Source organism: Chironomus tepperi, unplaced genomic scaffold (assembly GCF_022539635.2).
Source record: "Chironomus tepperi strain 1889 unplaced genomic scaffold, CSIRO-AGI_Ctep_v1 contig_255, whole genome shotgun sequence".
NCBI classification, from domain to species: domain Eukaryota; kingdom Metazoa; phylum Arthropoda; class Insecta; order Diptera; family Chironomidae; genus Chironomus; species Chironomus tepperi.
In genome coordinates, this window is record NW_027226377.1 from 105,739 (window position 1) to 130,034 (window position 24,296).

The 24,296-nt window shown below is 33.7% G+C and overlaps 3 protein-coding genes and 1 long non-coding RNA gene across 4 annotated transcripts; all 4 read left to right on the forward strand.

Moving 5' to 3' along the window:
- The first annotated feature begins 6,521 nt into the window (after positions 1 to 6,521).
- On the forward strand, positions 6,522 to 11,012 carry LOC139091564 (calpain-A-like). Its single transcript, XM_070641699.1, has 7 exons — positions 6,522 to 6,702; positions 6,757 to 7,124; positions 8,389 to 8,836; positions 9,172 to 9,864; positions 9,916 to 10,057; positions 10,115 to 10,473; positions 10,622 to 11,012. The coding sequence occupies exons 1-7, from the start codon at positions 6,655 to 6,657 to the stop codon at positions 10,895 to 10,897; spliced, it is 2,334 nt and encodes a 777-aa protein (XP_070497800.1). The 5' UTR covers positions 6,522 to 6,654; the 3' UTR covers positions 10,898 to 11,012.
- Positions 11,013 to 11,145: 133 nt separating this feature from the next.
- Positions 11,146 to 14,734, forward strand: LOC139091576 (calpain-A-like). Its single transcript, XM_070641713.1, has 8 exons — positions 11,146 to 11,291; positions 11,349 to 11,710; positions 11,772 to 12,219; positions 12,341 to 13,048; positions 13,100 to 13,241; positions 13,593 to 13,757; positions 13,814 to 13,941; positions 14,087 to 14,734. Exons 1-8 carry the CDS (start codon positions 11,229 to 11,231, stop codon positions 14,366 to 14,368), a joined length of 2,298 nt encoding a protein of 765 aa, XP_070497814.1. The 5' UTR covers positions 11,146 to 11,228; the 3' UTR covers positions 14,369 to 14,734.
- Positions 14,735 to 15,596: 862 nt separating this feature from the next.
- On the forward strand, positions 15,597 to 18,795 carry LOC139091577 (calpain-B-like). The gene is made up of 6 exons (XM_070641714.1): positions 15,597 to 15,677; positions 15,733 to 16,100; positions 16,860 to 17,307; positions 17,362 to 18,069; positions 18,309 to 18,450; positions 18,587 to 18,795. Exons 1-6 carry the CDS (start codon positions 15,630 to 15,632, stop codon positions 18,793 to 18,795), a joined length of 1,923 nt encoding a protein of 640 aa, XP_070497815.1. The 5' UTR covers positions 15,597 to 15,629.
- Positions 18,796 to 18,842: 47 nt separating this feature from the next.
- Positions 18,843 to 19,410, forward strand: LOC139091569 (uncharacterized). The gene is made up of 2 exons (XR_011544524.1): positions 18,843 to 18,971; positions 19,030 to 19,410. It is a non-coding gene; the product is annotated as an uncharacterized lncRNA (long non-coding RNA).
- Positions 19,411 to 24,296: the final 4,886 nt, after the last annotated feature.

Below are 24,296 nucleotides of genomic sequence, written 5' to 3' on the forward strand. Positions count from 1 at the left end.
GAATCAAATGACTGTCATATTATGATGAACTAGATCAAATATATTCTTTGAAGATTGCTTGGAATCTCACAAATTAGATATGAATTCTCTACACGACACTCAAAAAACATGTTGACATGTTTGTAGCCCCGAGCGACACAAAATGACGTTGTTGTTGTAGATGCACGTCGTCATGATATGTTATTTTTTGGCCTAGACGACGTCATGATGAGTTTTCGTCATGGAATCTTGTCGAAACTGTATTATTTCTGTTAAGTCATTATATTGTTTTGGTTGAAATGCTGTTCCTTAACAACTGCAAAAATATTGTCAAAAAAACATTGTTACCGAATTACAAGAAGCTCAACATGGGTGGATGTTTATGGCTTCAGAATTAAAGATACAAGGTATTAAGGAATAAGAATGTAAAGAAATTTATTGTAGATCAAGAGGATTATTCTAGAAATTTTTCTACATCCATGTTTAAAACTTGGAGATCGTTCATTTCGACGTCCAAAATCGGCGGAATCTCCCAAAACAGAGTAAATTGAGCAATAGACTCCCAACTCTTATGACACAAATCTTAGCCATAAACATTTTTGATAAAAGAAGAAGAAGTTTGTTGAAATTTTTCGACATGTTCAAACAATGTCCTTGCAGCAAAAGAGATTTTTCGAGACATGTTACGACTTATGAAGAACTTCAAGTTTCAATGATTCGCCTCTGGATAATGTTGCTTGCAAAGAAGATCGAAACTGATTTGTCTTACCAGGGATGTAGTCAGAATTTTATAAAGAATGGCCTCAAAAATTTAAATTCAAATATTCTTCAAGAAGGCACAAGCCCCAAGAGCTATTACTCGCCCCTCCTTTCAACCCCGCGCTACGTCATTTCTGTGTCTTAACCGTTTCAAGCCAACCACCCCTTTTTTGTACCCCCTTAGATACTCTTTTGTGTCTTACGTAGTACAATTTCAATATTATATAACCAAAAAGTTATTTTACATCCAAATATTTACATAAGACACCAGATGTATGTATGTATGTTATTTAGCATCTGAAAATGATACATGAAAATTCTCTTCTTTTTTTGTCATATCAAATTGCTGCTAAGAAAATAGAAGAATTAAAATGAAGATGAAAGAGTAAAATGAGTATCATATGAAAATAGAGTGAGATATACCTAATACTTTTGCAAACAAAGGGGTGACTTTATATGAAAAATTGTACCCAAATGAAATTAAGAGAAATGAGTTAAAAAACATCTATTAAATGACTATCCTTAAGGCTCATTTAAATGCTCTTTTGCATCAATATTGTGCTTAATATTGCTGATTCAACAGCACAGCTCGAATCTGATTCAGAAATTGTATGGAAAAGTCGACTTGACTCATAAGCGACATATCATGACTAAGGCTTCAATCCTTGGATGAATGAGGACTCAGTACATTCTAGGATCAATATCGGTCCTCAATACATTCCCAGGTTTAATATCAAGACTCATACTATTCGTAGAATTGAGACTAATCATGACGATGACGTTCCTATTCAAATAATGCTGATTATTCAAAAAATCGGTCATTTGACTGTCTTGAATAAGTCGTGATTGCTTTTGCATTGCCATGATGACGTGTCGCTGGGGGCTTCATACAATGTTTGAATCAACTTCGAGCACTGCTCAACAGTCATTTGCCCACCTAGATAAGCCTAAGCCACTAGAAGAATCAACCACAAATCTCCCCATCCCAATTTTCCATCCTAATTAAATGTGAAGGAAAATACAAAAAAAAAAACATAAATCTTTATATTGCGTCAATTAATGCAAAATTTTTTCTCAATGAGAAACTAATGAAATTATACATTATAAAAAAAAAGTATCAAGCATAAGATTTAATTCTTTTTTGGAGTAAGAAAATTTGCACTTGATTTAAAAAAAAATTTGATAAAAAAAGAGCACTAAGTGAATAATATTTTTTAAATTAATTCACAAAGACACATACACAGGATACTTTAAAGATGATGATTAGATAGATTTTTCCTAGAAATGTAAGTTACGTCCAATTCACGTGCAAAAAAATGAAATGAAAATATGACTGAATATTGAAAAAAAAAGTAGATAAAATTTTATATCCCGCAAGTGGGATGCGATGGGCGCATTTTTTGAGATATTGAATGTAATTTGAAGTATATTATGTGCTGTTTGTTGACTATAGAATATGAAATCTATAAGCAAGTCTATAGTTATTGAGATTTGAATCTTTAAATGTCTGTTATCTCAAAGACAGTGAGAATAGAAGGAAATGCGCTCATAAATCACTTAAGAATGAAGTTTATGGTCGATAAACACGATACTTATTTAGCATAAATGAGTTTGTTAGTCTTAAGAGACATAAATATCTGTTAAGTGGAATTTCTTCTTATTATTAATTGGTTCTTGTCATTGAAAATATAAATAAATATGAAAATTAATTGTAAACTTTTATGATAAATTATGAAAATGAAACATTTTCTTTCCTTTTTCATTGTGCCTATCCAATTAATTTTCCTTATATTTAAGTTTATATATAAAAAGTAAAATATGAATAATTTTTATTAGAAAATCTTTTTATTATTTTTTATAAAATGCCACAATGTATATGTAATTTAACTATCAGAAAAAAAAATAAAATGAAAATTTTGAGGATGCATCCTTTATTTTGTATATATCTTGTGCCGTTTCTGTGTTTGTAAATGTTTCATGTTATTGCAGCTGTGACTAGGTCAGTGTTGTTCAAACTGTGTGTTTCGGCACACTGGTGAGTCGTAGAACAAGCTCAACTGTGCCGCGAAAATCTCAAGGCATTGACACTCAAAAGTATTTTATCCGATACAAAGACAAACTTTCATCCAGAACTATAGAATCTTTCATACGGAACAAAATAAATTTTATCTGGATGAAATTCAGTGTCTATTCCTAGGAAAAGCTTTCTATATCCAAATTGTGCCTTGACTTAAAAAAGTTTGAACAACTCTGGACTAAGTCCTCTTTATCTCAACGAATGTCAATATTGCTGTACGCAAACATCCTAATAGACAAAGAGCATAATCATAAACTCATACTGTGGAAATCTGCTCACTGAATCATATTTGCTCAATGAGGATTTTATCGTATAATAACACACAATGGGCACCTTACGGTACCTAGTCAGAATGCTCAATAAGCACCTCATGGTCCCAATGAGCACCTTATAGTACCAATGAGTACTCTGACTAAGTACCATAAGGTGCTCATTCAGCAGTACTTTTAGTGAGGATTTTGTCATGATTTTAATCTGTCTGTTAAGTGGTGCTAAAAGACTTTCATTTGTATTCCTGCTTAAACGGAGGCCTGTCAACTCTACTATTTGGAATACTATCACTCATCAAATAGTCTGACGTCTAAGAGTATCAAGAAGAACCAAAATCACGTTGTACAAGACTTTGATAAGTCAGTCACGTTCAATTCTGCCAAAAAAAGTAAGTATTCAAATGAAAAACAAACAAATTTTAGCTTTAATTGGAAATTTTCTATTAAGGATGTGCTAAAGATGGAAAGATTTTTTTTTTCTTTCGATAAACGCCTTATTACGTTCACTTAGTAAGTTACGCAATAACGAAAGGCTTTCAAAAATGAACAGTAGAATTTTCGGAATTTCTAGTGAAACAACCCAAACTGAACGTAATAAGTGAACGACCCCTAAAAATTACCAAGAAACGATTGTATAATTTCAGTTCTATTGAAATAATTATGAGGAAATTCAGATTTTTCGAGGCAACAACACAAGAAACTAGCAGAAGTAGCCGTTCTTCAGGAACAGACAACCGCATTATTGATACCCCGGACGATTCACAGTGGATCAATAGGAACTAATCATCATTAAATTCGGATTTTTGACTCAAAATTCGAAGCCAGCGATTGAGCCAGCTTCAGACGACTCCTGTGGGAGGTCATGGATCACAACTGATCTATACGACCAGCGAAGTAAGTAAGTAAGTCTCAAAATACCCTAGCACTTTGAAGAGTCTTGCCACAAATGGGTGGTTAACCACAAACACTCCACCTAAGTAGCACTCCTGCTTGGCATTTCAGTATGTTAACGGCAATTAACTCCATTTATCATTCAAAAATACATTGGAAGGGAAGATCTTAAATTCAAATTTATTATTTAAGCCACATCAAAAAAATAAATTCTTTTGAAATTTTTATTTCATATTTTTTAACAGGCTTTTAAGACGAAAAATGAATAATTCTTTGGAATTAGCTTTAAGGATCCTTAAAATAAAGGCGAATGAATTATTTAACAATTTATAATTGGCAAACAAGTATTTTTAAGATTCGCCATGACAAAACAAACTCGGTATCTACATGGAAACAAAAAAAAAATAATGTTTTGGAGACATTAACATTGGAGATAATATAGGAGATAACATCGTCCTACATGGTAGAGTATTTTACATTCCATCCATTTGTATATTAACAAATTTTTTGTGACTTTTCTCGGGAAGTAAAAAAATTATTAAGAAGAAAATTTGATTTTGTTTCTTGTTCACAAAAAGAATTTTTCTTACTCTTTTTCCTTACGTTACAGAGATTCTATGCACAAAAAGAAGTAATATCCAGAGACGTATTTAAAAGGACTTTGGGGTTAAACTCTCTCTATCCCCTTCTTTTTTAAAGATCAAAATCTTCAATTTGCTAAGGTTTTTCGTGAAAAAATCATTGAATTCCAGAGCTGCGCTATGGCACTCGACAGCTAATGGTCGTTTAAAGAGTGAGGATGCTCCAGACCAACGCAATAGATAGACTTAACATTAATAGAAAAGTCGTTACAACAAATATTTTTTTAAAGAAATTTGTTACAAATTTCTTCAAAAATTGCTGATTTCAAAATATTTTTGACCGTTATTTTGAAGATAAATAAAAGTTATTTTGTGAAGCAAATTCATTTCTTTTATGAATTTGACGATAGACTAAATAAACAGTGTCTACTTGCAACTATTACAATTGGAAAAACAGCATTAAATATTTTCATTTCATTAAAAAACGGTTTTTATTCAAATATTTTGTTCAAAATTTAGTACTTAGTTCTACGTTTGTTCTAAGTATAATTAGTTCTAAGTATAAGGCCCTAAAATTTTCTCTTTGACATTAACCTTCATAATATTTAGGCAAATTATATTAGAAAATTGTTCGAATTCCAAAATTTGTATGGAATTTTTGACTTTAAAGGAGAAAAGTACAGCAGCGTCCTAGCAAAGATACAGCAAATGGCCGCAATAATAATTGGAGTTCTTTTGGATTGTTTTGAGTTTTATTATTTAATGCGCTAGTTTATTACGTTGAAATTGGCAATTAGTAAGCGGTAGCCAGCTTCAGGAGCCGACTGAGGGAGGCCATGGATCACACTCGATCTGTACGTAAGTTTATTAAGTTAGAAACTTGCAATAAAGTGCAAAAAATAATTTAAAAAACACAATAAATGTGTTCAGTCATGGGCTTGAATACTGTCTGCAGTCTACAAACGAAAGCTGTGAATCGCTTTTCCATCTACATATGACTCGAAAAAGGACATATGAAAAATTACTCCTGACGTCAATGTCTCGAATCTATGATTGTAAGGTTGATTGATGCAATAATTGAGTCTGCTAACATTATTGAAGATATTTTTGTCGAGAGTTGATTTGTCCCCTAAACTCCAAAAGCCTACTGATTCCGCCCCTGTCTACACCCGACTCAAATAAAAACAACGGTTGCATTTTGATTTACAATAAAAGAAGAAATAAATAAAAAAAAGGTTTAATATTCAAATTCAATGCAATGTTTTATTCATCTCTGTGCGTAATATGTATCTGTTCCTTTATCTACTGTAGATTGTAGAATATTCGTTTATAAATAATTCAAATAAAAAGCTCGCGAATCATATTTCTTCTTCTAAGCTTCTAAATAAGTTATTCAATTTTTTCTACTGCCGGTTGAGATTTGAAAATATTTTAGCCGTTATGGGAATTGTCAGGGGTTTTGGAGGAGGAACATTAGAAGACCATCAAATATTAACGCTGACTTGATTTATGGACCAAAAAATTTGCATTTTTTGAAATTATCAAAGAGACTGAAAATTAAAAATTGTGTAAAAATTAAGGTCAAATCGACCTTACATGCATGACACATAATTCGTTGCAGCACAACAGTAAATGCAATACTCATAATTGCTATTTATTTATTAAACACATAGATTAAAAACTGCACTCATGCACAGATTACTCATAAATAAATTTGATCACGATGTTTATCGGATACATGAGATGCAAGGTTTTATGATTCACATAAAGTTGCTGTAATTGCTGAAGAAAAAGAAGTAAAAAATTCTCTCGCTGAGAATCGCTATGGACTGAGAATAATCCTCCTATTGCGTCAAATTTTGATAACACATTAAATTTATTTTCATTATTAATTAGCCTCAAAATAGAGCGGCATATTCAATTCACAGATGTGTGCAAATCATCATTGAGAGTACTACACATGGCATAAAAAAAAATTTTCTCTCGATTTTATTTGTGCTGTGCTCTAGAGGAAACAAGTTATTTTTCAACTGATATCGCAGAATTCCGATTTCAGTTACGATTTATTTGTCGGAGGCAATATATTGCATTGACAGTAATGTCGCGTGAACGGCGATACACATTTGATGGACAATCAATATATTTGGTATATTATTAAGCCTTGATTCTGTTAATTTAATTAATTTGTGATTCTTTATAGCTCGGAGAAAATGGAACTGAATTTTATGGACAAATGAAAACTCAAGATTTCTATGCCTTAAGACAACAGTGTCTTGACTCAAATACATTATTTGAAGATCCAGAGTTTCCAGCATCAGATCAAAGCTTATTCTTCTCATCCAAGAATAAAGTTTCATACCAATGGCTTCGTCCATCAGAAATCTGTGAAAATCCTCAATTCTTCGTCAAAGGCTACTCACGATTTGATGTTAAGCAAGGAAGTCTCAACAATTGTTGGTTTATTGCAGCCGCAGCTAATCTTACTCTCAATCCAAAATTATTCTCAAGAGTTGTTTACGATGACAATAATTTTGATAAGAATCATTACGCTGGAATTTTTCATTTTTGGTGAGTGACATTTCTTCCGGTCTAAGACCTCAAAAAATATTTTGTGATAGTGTCATTAGCATGTTGATGCTAAATGAATTATAATTATTTTTAGATGTTTCGCAAGAACTAAGAATGTATTGCATTATTTATTAAGAATCTCGCTTAGTCACTCGGATATATTGTGATATCGTAAAGATTTTTAATGTTTTATTGTAGAACAAGTTCTTTACGAATAATGATGTATTATTCAGAGTTAATAAATGCTTTGTTCATTAGCGCAGTAAATCAGGGACGTAGCTAGAGGAGCTGTGAGTTGCAGATCAGTTTAGCAAGCTGTCTGTGATGTTCACACAGTTATCCGTGTTGTCCACACAGTTGTCTTTGTTGTTCACACAGTTGCCTGTGTTGTTCACACAGTTGCCTGTGTTGTCCACACAGTTGTCCGTGTTGTCCAAACAGTTGCCTGTGTTGTCCACACTGTTATCCGTGTTGTCCACATTTATCTGTGTTGTCTACACAGTTGTCTGTGTTATCCACATGTTTGTTGGAATTCCATGAACCGCATTTCGTGTGCGGTCGTGACTTACCACCAAGATGAGTCGTGACACAAAAAGTATGGACAACACTGATTTGAAGCAATAATGCAACAAAGTTCCCTGAAATTTTTTGAGGAAGTTTAGGAATGTATGACTCGATAAACCATAGCAAACTGAAGAATATTGCCTATATCTTGACCTCAACTTCCTTTCCTTGCATACATCTCTGATGCAATGACCGGCAAATTTAAATTATCAAAATATTTTAATACAACAAAGGTAGACCGCTTATGTCACATTTCCTGAAATGTTTTAAATTGACCTAAGTACTCTTAATTAGTTTAATTCTAATGCTGCTTCTAAAAGAGGTCATTTATAATTGAAGTTTAACTTTTAATGGACTTTTAAGTGGAGAAACTGCAGGGAAGTAGATATTGAGGAGTCATTCGAAATGGGTTACTGACCCGAGCGACACAGATGAAGAAGGCTTTTTAAGGCTTCGTTAAACTTAATTTATCAACACCAAATGGAAGCCTTAATAGCTCTGTGTCGGAGCCTTCATTTGTGTCGCTTGGGTAAGTTCCATACATTTTCCAGACGTGATTCATGAACGACCCTGATTTCAAAAACCTTAGAATGTAACATTTTAACTTAAATATTTAAACATCCAAACACGTGTCAACAACACTTAATATTTACACAGAATCAATTTACACAAATGCTAATATGAATAACAAATATTGCAGTTTCTGGAGGTTCGGCAAATGGATAGACGTTGTGATTGATGATCGATTACCGACAATAAATGGTAAATTAGCTTACAATTATTCAACAGATGACAATGAATTTTGGTCGGCATTACTTGAAAAGGCATATGCAAAATTACATGGAAGTTATCAAGCTTTAAATGATGGACATACAAGTGAAGCACTTGAAGATTTTACTGGTGGAATTACTGAGAGATTTAAGTTGAAGGAAGCACCGCCAAATCTTTTTAATATACTTGTTAAGGGATTTGAGATGAATTCGATGATGGGATGTTCTATTGACAATCTTGGGTCACAAACTATTAAGAAAGAGAAGCTGGGACTGTTTTCAGGTCATGCATATTCAATCACCAAAGTTACGTCTGTTGACATAGCTTATAATGATCAAATTAGAACTTTTAATTTGCTGCGTTTGAGAAATCCTGAGGTAAGTGTCTTATTTGAATTGTAAGCCTTATTGCTTGACATTGGTGAACAGTTGAGGTGTTTCTTTGGTTCTTTAACGTCTTGGATAGTGCCAGAATACCACAAGTCGTTTAATCGATCAAATATCCAGTCGCAGGCGGTCGTGACTGGTCGTGACTTTGGCATTATCGCGGTTTTAAATCAAATCTGTCACCTAGTCAGAGTCACGCCTGCCTGGGACTGGATTTTTGATCGATTAACCGATTTGTGCTATTCTTTAGTGATGTTGTGATGACTTCAGCATACTCAGCAATAACACCAACCTTTAACACTTTCTAAATTCACATCTAATTTTAGGGAAATGAACTAGAATGGAATGGTCCATGGAGTGATACATCACGTGAATGGCAATTTATTTCTGTAGAGACACGAGAGCAACTTGGATTGACCTTTGATTTTGACGGTGAATTTTGGATGTCCTATCAAGATTTTCTGAGGAATTTTGATCATCTAGAAATTTGCAACTTATCACCAAACTCATTAACAGATGAACAAAAGTCAGGCTGGAAAAATAATTGGAGTTTGAATGAATTTGAAGGTCAATGGGTCGCCGGTGTGTCTGCTGGTGGATGTAAGGATTTAGAGAAGTTTTATCGCAATCCACAGTATATGATACACTTGAAAAATCCTGATCAAGACAGTAAGGATGGAAGATGTTCAGTTGTTGTTGCATTGATGCAGAAACATCGAAGAAGTCAAAAGAACATTGGACTTAAATTGCTGACTATTGGCTTTAGAGTCTATGGCATATTCGACAGTGAACTGAATCAAAAACCATTCAAAAATGGACTTCTTATGAGGACATCCAACTTCATAGACTATCGTGAAATTACTGAGCGTTTAAGTCTTTTACCTGGACATTACATAATCATTCCAGCTACAGTCAAGCCTGATGAGGAAGGAGAATTCCTGATTCGTGTCTATTCGGAGAGTGAAAGTAAATTTGAGGAACATGATGTGACAGCTGAAGCAGTTGATGTTGATTCTAAAGTGAGTTGATGCTGGAAATTTTGAATTAAAGCTGAATATGCTTTTTTGTAGATTGCTGCTGATCTTCCAGATTTCAATTCCCCAACTGATGATTGGTTGGAACTTGAAGTATTATTCAATGTCATAGCTGATGAAAATAAAGAAATTGGTTGGGAAGAATTGATGCAGTTACTTAATAATCCAAGAAAAGACGGTAAGCATCAATACTAAGCAAGATCCATAAGTTACTAATTCCATTATTCTTTTCTAGAGCCTATAAAAGAAACAAAAGAAAATGACAACAATCAGACAATTTTAGAAGACTACGAAAAACAACAGATCTATCCAAAGAGAAGCTGTTTCCGAGCCATCTGGGATTTTTTGACATGTAACAGAAAGAGACATGATACAACTATCAATGCTCCACTGATAAATGGAAACAATACTCATAATGACTGTATAGCTATGCGAACATCAGAACCCAAAGTTAATCTAGTTAAGGAATCTGAAAATGCTGAATTCTCAGAAGAAGTTTGTCGTGCAATGGTTCAAATGCTTGATGCTAATAATTCTGGAAGATTAGGATTAGGAGAGTTCAAGATGTTGATGTTTGAGATTGCAAAATGGAAGGTAATTTGATGCTTTTGGGTATTGAGGTATTAGGGATCGGGGATAGGATTGAGACACAATGGCTGTCGATTCTATCATGAGCATTATCCTTGACTATTCAGTCTCGTTGTCCATTATTCTTATGTTCCTAAATTCTTTCATTCCACAGGCTGTCTTCAAACTATACGACAAAGACAAAAACAACAAATTGGACACTCTTGAATTCCGTGACGCTATAGAATCAGCTGGATACCTAATAAATAATAGAATTCTAATTTCACTTCTCCAACGTTATGGATCAGCCGATAAAACAATGTCAATGGATGTATTCATCATGTGTGCTGTAAAAGTAAAGACAATTATCGAGAAATTGAAAGAGAAAGTTGACGACATTAAAGATCAATTTTCTGTAGACGAATGGATCGCACAAGCTGCTCTTGCATAGATATTATGTATTGATCTATAATTAAGCATTAATATTATGTTATCATGGCTATAAAAGTCGTACATTTTTTATACAATTCAAAGAATTTCAAAATAAACACAATATTGATAATCCATGTGCTCTTTGAGAATGTTTATGAATGAGATTGCTTTCAGCAATTACGAGTATTGAGTCATATGTTGTGAGAGTATGAGTGTTTAGCTCATATTGTCATGTTTCTCTCATCTTTGTCTGTTTGAGTATAAACAAAAAATAAACAACAACTTTGTTTTTAATTCTTTGAGTCTGACTGAATATTGTTTAGTTACAATTCGTAAGTCGCTGACAGCATATGGTGTTGAGCGTGATGTCTCAAAATCAATGGTATATATATGATGAACATCCTATATATTCGGTAATTAACTTTATTTGAAGAATATTTAAATTATTTTAAATTATTTAATATTGTCAGCTCGGCGACTATGGAAGTGATCGTTATCGTCAAGTGAATAAGCAATATTTTTATGATTTACGGCAAAAATGTCTGGATTCAAAATTGCTTTTTGAGGATCCTGTATTTCCAGCAAGTGATGAAAGCTTGTTGCCAGATGCAAAAGATCAATATGAGTGGCTCCGTCCATCTGAAATCTGTGAGAATCCTCAGTTCTTCGTCGAAGGCTACTCACGGTTTGATGTCCAGCAAGGTGTACTTGGCAATTGCTGGTTTATTGCAGCTGTAGCTAATTTAACACTCAATCCAAAGCTATTCCTAAGAGTTGTATGCGAAGATAACACCTTCGATGATGATCTGTATGCCGGTATTTTTCATTTTCGGTCTGTGTGAATGAACTTTGTACATTTATTTTTAGTTCTCAAAAACACAATAATGTTACAGGTTTTGGCAATTCGGCAAATGGGTTGATGTTGTCATTGATGATCGCTTACCAACTAAAGACAAAAAATTAGTATACAACAGGTCAACAGAAGAAAATGAATTTTGGCCAGCACTTCTTGAGAAAGCATATGCAAAGCTACATGGGAGCTATGAGGCACTTGTTGCTGGACATGCAAGTGAAGCACATGAAAACTTTTCGGGTGGCATAACTGAATATTATAATTTAAATAATGATGCAGATAGTGCATTGAACTTGATGTACATCCTTAAAGGACTTGAAAAGAATTCAATGATGTCATGCTCAATTAGTCAATATGAGACAGATACTGGACCAATCAGAACATCGGAAGGTTTGGTGAGAGGTCATGCATATTCTGTCACAAAAGTACAGTATGTGAAGTTAAACGGCGGAGGTGAAATTTTGCTGCTGCGTTTAAGGAATCCTTGGGTAAGTATGGAATACTAGTGTAGTGACCCGTTAGGTATGACTTGTTGCTTAGCAATAGCTAAGCTCTAGTCATTAGCCTCACAAGCTTTTGTTGCAATATTGAACATCCTTATTCTTTTAGGGAAATGAAGTCGAATGGAATGGCCCATGGAGCGATAAATCGAAAGAATGGCAGCTCATACCCGAACATGAAAAGGAGGAAATTGGCTTAACCTTCGACTTTGATGGTGAATTTTGGATGTCTTATGATGATTTTGTGAAACATTTTGACATCCTAGAGATCTGTAATTTATCATTTGAGTTGCTTACTGATCAGCAGATTATTGGCTTAAAGAAGAAATTCAGTTTGAATCAGTTCCGTGGAGAGTGGGTAGCTGGCGTGTCTGCTGGAGGATGTGATGATCCAGAGAAATTTTATCGTAATCCACAGTACATAATTCATCTTAGAACGCCAGATCATGACAGCGAGGATGGAAAATGTTCAGTTGTTATTGCATTAATGCAAAATAATCGCAAGATTAAGAAGGAAGGCTTAGAACTGCTGTATATTGGATTTAATATGTATGCACTTTCTGAAAGTGATTTGAAGCAAAAGCCATTTAGGAAGGATTTCTTCGAACGGAAAGATAATCTTACGGACGGAATGAATTTTGTTGACTTACATGAAATGAGTGCTCGATTCCAACTAGCACCTGGATATTATCTGATTGTTCCAGCAACATTTGATGTCAATGAGGAAGGAGAATTTTTAATTCGTGTCTTTACTGAGCATGAAAGTAGATTTGAGGAGCATGATGATGCGGCTGAAATTGGAGAAGTTGACTCGATGGTAAGCTTTGTAATTTTCAATAGTATTGGATATTAAGTGATGTATTTGTAGATTGCAGACAACCTTCCAGATATCAACTTCCCATCAGATAATTGGCTGCAAATTGAGAAATTCTTCTATGATATTGCTGATGATCGAAAGGAAATTGGCTGGATGGAATTGAAGAAAATACTTGAATTTTCAATGAAAGAATGTAAGTAAGCATGACTCGGAGATTAATCTCGAGTGCAAAATTTATTAAGATGCATGGTCATTGACCTGAAAGACACACAAGCGTCATATGAATTTTATGTGATATTTGTCAAATTCATGAATGAAATTATCATGACGACTTGGAATGTGCTGGATATAATACATCCAGGAGTCGATTTTTTTGACAGTAGTATGGTACAGTACAGATATACCACTTTGCCATATCAGGTGTATCATTGTGTCGTAGCAGAGATGCCTGTTTACTTTACCGTACCGTACCACTAAATGTGAAATCGGTTCCAAGCTCACGAATATCACATTTGATAATGCATACAATTGTTTTTCGTTACAGCTAAGTCAATCTTTCCTACAAAATCAACTGCAGAAGTTAAACCTGAAGAGTCACGACTCCAGAGGAATTTTCTGCAAATCATCTGGGATTCTATGTCTTATAAAGAGATATTGGAACCAAATGTTGAAAATGACAGAACTCTAATAGAAAACAGTCCTTTACAAGGTATGAAATTATTAAATATTTTGAACAATTTTTAAGTCAATCTTGTGTATTTAAAGATCCAACACGAGTGGAATTCTCAAAAGAAGTTTGCCGTTCAATGGTTGCAATGTTGGACTATGATCGGTCAGGCAAACTAGGAATGGATGAGTTCAAGAAGCTGATGTTTGAAATAGCCAAATGGACGGTAATTTGAGCATTTTTCTCTAACAGTCAAAGAGAATACTTCCAGGTTCCGGAGTTGTGCTACTGTACCATGAAAGCATGCTCCTCTTTGTCTGTTTGGGTTTAGATTCTTAATTTAACACTTTTATTCATTGTTTCCTGTATAGATTGTCTTCAAACTATACGACAAGGACCACAACAACAAACTAGACACTCTTGAGCTCCGTAATGCTCTAGAATCAGCTGGTTATCGATTAAATTATCGCATTTTAATTTCACTACTGTATCGTTATGGATCAGCCGACAAAACAATGACAATTGATGATTTTATCATGTGTGCTGTTAAAGTTAAGACAATGATTGAGAGATTTAAGGAAAAAGATTATTACAGAAGGAATCAAGCACTGTTCACTATTGAGGAATGGATTGAACAAGCTCTTTATTCTTGAATGTTATGTCTATATTTTGATACTTGATTCTTACAAACATAGATTTATTTTTATACGAACCTACAAAGAATTTTAAAGACTTTTTTATTAAACTAGCCTAAAGGCTTCATATTAGTCTTCCATTAATGACTGTATAACATTACCAAAATTATAGTAAAGAAGATGTGGATTGAGGTAGGTCTTTGAATTCAATGTCTTTGATTGACGTCACTTATGGATCTTTAATCGACCTTTGTTAAGGATTATGAACTTCATGAACCACAGGAGCATTGCAAACAATTACAAAAAGTATTACAGATATAAGCTAATTATATAAAATATTCCATGACCAATAAATAATACATCGACTACTGATGAATAATCTTATTTTTATTGCAACACTTTAATCACTTGAAAATTGGAGCTAATTGGGTATTTTTTTTTGCATAAAGTTCAATGAGTTGTTTGAAGTAAGAGAGCTGCGGATTGCAGGGATTGAAACTCGGTTGATTTTTTTATTGCGGCATACCAATTGTTCCGTGGTACACAGTTCAGACAACAGCATTCCATATGACAGATTGAGCGATCAGTTTCTTGTAGGAGTCGAACCAAAACACATACAACATATCCAGTATGCTACCTAATCCTTTGGTCATAGACAACTTACTATCGCCTATACATGACTATACATGACTCGATACCCCAGATCCCTTTATACCTAGGCATATTACATTAAGGACATATGCATTCTGTAGAGAATTTGTGATGATTTGACAGATCGTCGATCGCAGTGCTGATTTTGCTATAAGCAAACTAATATTCGATTCTATTCTATACCCAGACAGCAAAAATAATATTCCTATTTTGGTTACTCTTGCATTGAACATTAAGTATCAATAAAGTATCAAACCCTGTTTCTGAATGATTAATAATTTGATTGAGTTGGGGAAACGACTGCTGAATCATAACAGACTTGTCGAATTTCGCAAACTAAAGTAAATACTCTTTTTAATCAAAACAAAGTTTAGCTCTGAGATTTTAGCTCAAAAAATCCACTAAACTCAAATTTGATAACACATATGATTGACAAAAACAACTAAATCCGGCGTCTAATGTTCTCAGTTGTGTTAAAAATTGCCTAAATACAGTGTTAAGTTTCTCTCATCTCCGCGTGTCATGTTAAGTACAAAGAAAACAAGTTTTTATAGTGATACCGCGAAATGCTGCGAATTTTATTCAGTTGTGATCTATTTGTTCAAGAGACAGGATTGTATAGACCAAAATGTCACTTAAGCGGAGATATACCTTTGATGATCAGCCTATATATTTGGTAATTATTGCTTTAATATGGTGAAATTTATAAAATTGTGTAAAATAAATCATAGCTTGGCGAACCTGGGACGGAATTTTATGGTCAAATGAAAACTCAAGACTTCTATGCCTTAAGACAGCAGTGCCTCGATTCAAAAACATTATTTGAGGATTCAGAATTTCCAGCAACAGACCAAAGCCTTTTCTTCTCAAAAAATGCAAAAAGACAGTACAAATGGCTTAGACCGTCCGAAATATGCAAGAATCCACAGTTCTTCGTCAAAGGATATTCACGATTCGATGTTCAGCAAGGAAATTTATTTAACTGCTGGTTCGTCGCTGCTGCAGCCAATTTAACGCTTAATCCAAAATTATTCTCAAGAGTTGTATTTGACGATAATAGCTTTGATGAGAGTCTTTACGCGGGCATTTTTCATTTTTGGTAAGTGTGAATTATTTTTTTGTGCTTATCGAGTGACAAATAAGTGAGAAGAAGAAGACATTGTTAACATTCTATTGTTAACCGAATTATAATTACATTGAACTTAGTCAGATTTATTTACATTTTGTTGGCTGTTCTAAGAAATTTGGCTTTTTTAAAGTTCAAATGTAATGTGCGGATCTAACATGTCAAACTAGTTTTGTGATTTAGTTTTTTGGTCTTAATTACTTCCTAAATTGGTTTGAATAACTTGTTATACTTTTTTCTATGAAAGCGGTTTTGTTTAAAGTGTTATGAATTCGATCCGAATATCAACAATTGGTTAATCGGTACAAGATCCGGCGCTGTGGATAAACTCGAACACATGACCGCTTGGTCGGTATCACGATAATTAGGTACTGAAGTACAAAGTCATTCCGCCATCAAATCACCAAGGTTTAACTCTGAATTGGTACCAGAATCGGGTTAAGTCCAGAACCATGTCAGATTCACGCTGATTTGTGCAAGATTTGGGACCAATTAGCCGACTTGTGCTATTTGGAAACCCTAACAGAAAAAGATTTTAGGTACCCTAATAGTATTACTGTTTCAAAAGCATGCTCTTATATAATATAATGCTGGAAAGATCCCCAAGCTGGAGGTACTGCGATATTACTGTACCATGAAAGCATGCTCATAGTCTGTTTGAGGATATTGACTTCTTAATCACTTTACACATTCTCATCCTAATTCATGCCTAATCCCTATCTAATTCCCCAGTTTTTGGCGCTTTGGTAAATGGGTGGATGTTGTCGTAGACGACCGCCTGCCAACTGAAGATGGAAAATTAGTCTACAATCATTCCACCGACAACAATGAATTTTGGTCAGCATTACTTGAAAAAGCATACGCCAAATTAAATGGAAGCTATGAAGCATTAATTGATGGAAATACAAGTGAAGCACATGAAGATTTTACTGGTGGAATTACTGAAAGATTTCAGTTAAAAGAAGCACCGCCAAATCTCTTTGATATTCTCGTTAAAGGATTTGAAAGGGATTCAATGATGGGATGTTCAATACAAAGTCCAGATGGCGCTAGTAAGCAGGAGACTCCTGAGGGTTTGTATCTAGGACATGCATATTCAATCACGAAAGTAAAGTATGTCGATATAGCAGTAAGGGATAAAAAGGGAAAAATACCGTTGATGCGATTAAGGAATCCATGGGTAAGGAATGTCGATAATGATTTCAAGGCAGTTCTTATGGTTTGACATTTTCAGGGCAATGACTTAGAATGGAATGGCTCATGGAGCGATACATCACGTGAATGGCAACTCATTTCTGTAGAAACTAGAGAAGAACTTGGATTGACATTTGATTTCGACGGTGAATTTTGGATGTCCTACAATGACTTTTTGAAGCACTTTGATAATTTAGAGATTTGTAACTTGACGCCAGACTCATTAACAGATGAACACAGATCAGATGTGAAAAAGAAGTGGAATTTGAATATTTTTGAGGGTCAATGGGTAGCTGGAGTGTCTTCAGGTGGATGCAATGACCGTGAAAAGTTCTATCGAAATCCACAATATATTATTCATCTAGAAACTCCAGATTATGACAGTAAAGATGGAAAATGTTCAGTTGTGATTGCATTGATGCAAAAATATCGCAGATATAAGAAGAAAATGGGTTTGGATTCACTGGCAATTGGATTCAAAATTTATTCCTTAACAGAATCAAATTTAAAGGAAAAGCCATTTAAGACAGAATTTTTCAAGTACAATGCGTCTATTGAAATATCAACATTTGTAGATTATCGTGAAGTTAGTGCTCGATATAGGTTTGTGCCTGGATATTACTTGATTGTACCAGCTACATTTAATCCTGATGAGGAAGGAGAATTTTTAATTCGTGTGTTTTCGGAGAGTAAAAATAACTTTGAGGAGCATGATGAGAAGGTTGGATTGGGCGACATTGACTCTAGAGTGAGTATTTTGATTGTTTTGTCCATGATCCATGGCTCATGAGCATTGTACGAAATCTTATCATATCGATAACACTCTTTTCAATGATTGAGAGATCGGAATCGAACCCACGTCCTCACATCTGTTGCCTAGCTCGGTCACAGGAGCCTTACTCGCGTTCGAATTAGATAAATTCACCTGCATATGGCTCAATATTCCAAATTCTATATGTTTAAGATAACTAACTATTGTTTCTTTAGATTGCAGATAATCCTCCAGATGTTCGTTTCCCTGATGCTGATTGGTTGGCAGTTGAAAAAGTGTTCAATGATATTGTTAGCGAAGATAAGGAAATATGTTGGATTGGTTTGAAACAGATCCTTCACAAATTTTTCGGAGATGGTAAGAAGAACCCTAAATGAACAGGCAAAGAGCATGCTTTTATGGTACAGAAATAAATTTATGGTACCTAAAAGTGATCTCTTTGCCTGTTTTAGCTAAATTGATCAAAAAATTTATCAAAATCGTTTCATTTTAGGATCAGTAGAAGAGGATCGTCAAAATGGAAATACAGATCCAAATGTTAAAGAGAAAAAACATAGTCGATCCTACAGAGATATTTTGAAATCCACCTGGAATTGTTTGTCATGTAAAAAAGTTCAGAATGAAGGATCGAATATTCCTCTTTTGAATGGAGATGACAGCAAGAAAGTGATTGCTTTAACATCACAAAATGGTAAGGCTTAATTGCCTAAATATTGCCAATTCTTGTTGTGAATTCTCGAATATTTTCAGAACCAACAAGTCTAGAATTTTCAAAAGAAGTTTGTCGTTCAATGGTTGCAATGTTGGATTTTGATAAATCAGGCAAACTAGGATTAGATGAATTAAGGTGCTTGTTCAATGAGATAACAATGTGGAGGGTAAGTTCCTATATTTTAATTTCCTTAAGCTGTAATTCAAAAATATACATCCATCTAGTCTGTGTTCAAACTATATGATCAAGATCACAACAACAAACTTGACAATCATGAGCTACGCGATGCTCTTGGATCAGCTGGATATCGCCTTAACAATCATATTCTCTGTTCACTTCTCTACCGTTATGGATCTCCTGATAATACAATGTCAATTGATGACTTTATCATGTGTGCTGTTAAAGTTAAGACAATGATTGAGCGTTATAAAGAAAATGACATCAATAAGGATAACCGGGCTGTGTTCTCAGTTGATGAATGGATCTCTAGTGCTTTATATTCATAAATTAATCTTGAGCATTTTGACAATTATTAGCTTTACAAATTTTGTATTTTATGTAAATTTTAAGCCATTTTTTACTTAAATAAATATACAGCACCATCAGTTTAGTCCTTTATTTCTTTTAAATTCAACTTCATATTAAGCATAAAGCAATTACACTATTTATAAAAAACCAGCGTAAACGAATAGAAAAACTGACCGTTAATTTTTACGGTTTTAGAATTTGTAAGGTTTTTCAAAAATTTGAATAAAAATTTAACGGTAAAAGACACGAAATTTTTATTGTTAAAACTTATTCAATTGATATTTACTGAATTAACCATGTATATGGTATAATTTCTGCAAATTATCAACTAATTAACAATAATATTTAAACTGCTTAAGTTTTAAATTCATCGAAAAGTTATATTTTTCTAAAATTTTTCACGGTTTTCTAAATTTCAAACATAAGTGCTAAAACGAATTCTTGAATGCTAAAACGAATTCTTGATCCGTTCAGATAAAATGTATCAACAAATCGGGTAAAGAAATTTCAATCCGAGATGACAAAACGGAGAATTAAGGATGCAACAAGGAAAAAGCGCTTCTATATCCTGCGTTTATCCTACGTTTACGTAATGTATACGTAAAATCAAGTTGAAGAAACTTGTTGCTATAAAAAAGCGCGCTTCAAGAATAGTGCATCTCAGAACAATTTATAAATTCAAATTTTTTATGGCAGTTACGTCTTTTTTGAATTTGGATTAATGGGTACGTTAACTTATTACCAAAAATTTTTAAGAAAAGAGCGAATATACAATTTTGGAAGAGATTACACAAAGGAAAAAATCTTGTATGGAATTTGGATAACGAGGGGATCAAAATAATTGCCCAAACAGTACAACGTGATCGCTAGGACATTGATACGACGCCGTGTTATTGGCAAGATGCGACCGGAAAGTGTCGATTTTATGGCGAAGAATGTGTTCACCGCATCGTGACTTTTGGGTTAAGTATTTGAATAATTTAATAAGTTAATGACCCCTTATGTATCCTTTAACATTCGAGAAGACAACACATGTTAAGGAAAAAATAAGAAGCTGAGCAAAATATCAGAAATATATGTTTTTCTTTGAGGAAAGTGAAATGTTATTTATGAGCAAACATTTCCGAATGTCACTAATTTTTAAAAAAGTCTCAATTTTCAACCAATACTCAATGAATATTTATTTACATCACATTGCGTCCTTCAATGCCACTTCATGTGTGCCTTCCTAAATTTATCAAACATATTTATGAATCAAATTTAAAAGCCAACCAATTTAAGAAAATTCTTTTCTTGGACTTGAAATCTTATGGCTTTTAATACACTGGATGATCTTCGAAGAACCAAAAAGGTCACAAATTTCGAGTACTCTCAATTATCAAATGTTTGAAAAATTTCATTGAAATTTTTTTGTGTTGTCAAGATTAATTCAGTAACAAAGAAAAAAAAGGCAACATGATAAGAATGTTATTACAAAATATTCAGCAAGGACCAAAGGTCAACATCCTTAAAATTTTTCCTTTTATTTGCATTAATATATTTTGAAAATTGTTCAAGCATCAGTCAGTTGTTTGTCACACAAAATTAAATTTAGCAAAACTGTTTACAAAATTAAATTTTTCAGGTACGTGAAGATAATTAAGCGTAAATGTTACAACTGTTTGTGCTGTGACTTCAATTGTGAATTTGATTTTCTATTAAATTGCAATTAAATATGTATATTTTTAGCAACAGTAACTCATAACATGAGTACACTCATTACCGCAAATTATATTTAGCAAATACAAAATTTCAAACTCAAACAAATTTATGCCTCTGTAAGCTGGAATTAAATTTTGAGCTTTTTATAGGGCTATATAGATATGACGACTTGTCAAGGTCGATGGGGAGGAATCTCAAGGTTTTAGAATTTTCTCACGATATTATCCGAATAGCGCATGTTGGGTGATATTAAAGGATGAGTCAAAGTCAACAGGCTTCTATGGGCTGAGCATGTTATTATAAAAGCTGCAAACTATCCGACTGATAATATAAGACTTGACAAAAAGAACGGACTTTGATGGACTGGGCGTATTATTAGAACAACTGCCGAAATTTCATTAAAAATGGTCTTTAAAACCGACTTTTGAGATGAAAAAAGAGCTTGTGGATGACCAAATAACTCTTGGAATGAAGCTGTCGATAGAGACAGTATTGGACTTGGTATTGGAAATTAGTAGACTAAAATTAGCGATAGAGCCAGTTTTAGGAGCATCTGAGGGATTCCATTGATTACAATTGATCTATATCGTCAGTGAAGTAAGTGAGTAAGCAAGTAGGCACTAGGTTAATCGATCTAAAATCCAACGCCAGGCTGATATGATCCTGGCATTGTGTCGGATTCAATCCGAATCTGTCACTAAATCAGAGATGATGATTGGCCTTTAAAAGAGAAGCTCCTGCAAAATCAGCTAAGCAAAACATCAATTAAGAGATACAGATGGGTAATTATGACTGTATAGGGTATGCACTTCGAAACTAAAAATTTAAGATAAAATGTCATTGCTGAGACTGAATCACAAGTTTGCTTCACCGCCCTTGGATGGAATCAACAAGATAAACTGCATCCAGGAACGCTATTTGGCCCAGGACAGTGATGAATGTTGACTCAAGAGTGGAGAAAGACAATTTGTACAGACTGAGCCAGCACCAGAGTCAAAGTCAGATGGAAAGCTTTTCATTGCAACCTAAGCTTCATATTGGCAACATGGTTACTGTAAGTCAGTAAGTTAAATCAGAGTCACATTGACCTGAGGCCGAGTGCAAAAAATACTTACTTACTTACTTACACTGGCCGTAAGTAAGTAATGGCCTCCCTCAGATGTCGCCTATAAATGGTTCTATTTCTGGCTCCCGCCTGCCAATTGTCGAAAACAGAGTAATATTGAAGCCGGATAATATTTATAATTTGACAAATATACCTTCAAACATCAATTTTGATGTAAATCCACCAAATGCACCTCCTCATATCCACCAGAAAGTCAACAATCACATTACACCCATCACATTCAAACGTCACGAATCCTACACGTACTCCTCCAAATGTAAACAGATTCAATTTACGCAATGAATATGTATCTATGATAAAAGTCTATAAAAATTATCCTTAAGTATTATTGAAAAAAGATTGAAGTCAAAAATGCGCATAATGTTGTTGTTCAGTCGTGAAGCAAATAATAGTTGATGTTTATGTTAAACACAAAATTGAATTTCGGAAAGCATTCGATGGGAAATGAAAATCTTCTTTCTTTCATTCTTTTTTTTGCTTTATTCATCTCGAATCAATTCTTGAAGCTTTCAAGACGAGAAATTATTTTATTTTTATTTTTTTTTCATGCAAGCATTCTCTCTGTGCTTTTGTTACAGAGTTGCTATGCGAATATATATATATATTCATAATACAATGCTTACTATCCCTAGGGTGATGGAATGAATCAACATCAAGATATGAGATTTCGCATGCATTAAAATTATTTTATTTTTATTTTACTTAAATTCAAAATATTTTTTCAAGAATTTTTGTCTATTTTGAAGAGTAAATGTTGGCTGCAGGCATGCAATTCTAAGAGACTGGTCATTAGATTTAAGGAAATGTTGTAACAAACAAAGTCGTTGTAATAAGATTGCAAATAATTTGACCTAATTATTGTATTTAGGTTAGAGAATTTTAAAGGAAGTGTAGTAACGTAGCTATCTGGCTATGATATACTTACTAGAATAAAATGATACCAAGCATGATGGGAAGATATTGATTTAAGAATTATTGGGGTGTCTATGGGTGTTTATAAGGAAGTAGAAGGATTAGAGAAGCCAAAATCTGATTCGAAACTGACCAATTATCCAGTGCAAACCTTCTTGTCAAGAACGTAGCCATTTGCATTGTAAAAACGATTTTCCGATTTTTGAAGGAAAGATCTGTGCCTCCAAAGGTCCTCTGACTACGCTCTTCCTTCTTAGGGTATCCCCTGCTACCACTAAATGTACTAAATGCTGACCTAAATGATGAATTGGGATATGTCTTTGAAAGGACAGATTAAAAACCAATCCAAACAATCCAGCTTGAAGGATGACAGCCTGACAGTTATTCTCTGGTATTAATCAGAGTCGAATTCAAATTGAACCAAATGGAAAAAATTAAATCGTGTTGAGTTAACTCGAAAGCACTTAATTCGCCTTGAAATTCAATGAAAAAGCCAAATCTAATCTTGTAAGCTTTAGACAACCTCCTCTTTTTAGACACAAACCCAACTTCTTCACAAACCGCAAAAGCTTTCAATTTTGATGAATATTCACCAACCCTGACTAGCTTTTTCACAAAACAATTTTTTATTTTCAAAATTAAATCAAAAATCTTAATCTCCAGCAGAATGGAAGAGCGAGAGGGGTTTTTATTTCTAAACTATTGTTTTTAGTATCTACAATATATATGTATAAATATCTCTATATATTTTATACAAGATAAACGTACTAAAGAAATTCCTTTTCAAAGTCGAATTCAATGAAAAATTATTTTTTTTTTGTTCATTTCCGTCCTTTTTGTTTGTTTGTGGTGCTTCTTCTATTTCTTTGTGAAAAAATCTCCTTCACTCGCTTTCTCACAGAGATATTAAAATTTTATAGAAAAAAATTGCTAAAGTAGTTGGTCTTGTTGAGTGTCTTGAGCGCATTCTTGATCCAGCGATCAGAAATTGATTAAAATTTTAGAAGTAGACATGAATTTGACATTAACTTGTCCAAACTAGTTATGACGGATTTTTGTCCACTTGGGAATAATGCGAATCAGTTCAAAAATTTAGTATTCAAATCACTTCCTCGGTCAATAAAACTAGATCCAGTAGGCTTCAAGTCACTTCTTGAACTTACAAAACAAGATCGAGTAAAGTCCAAAGTTCCAGGACCTAAAAACAAGATCCAGTAAGATTCA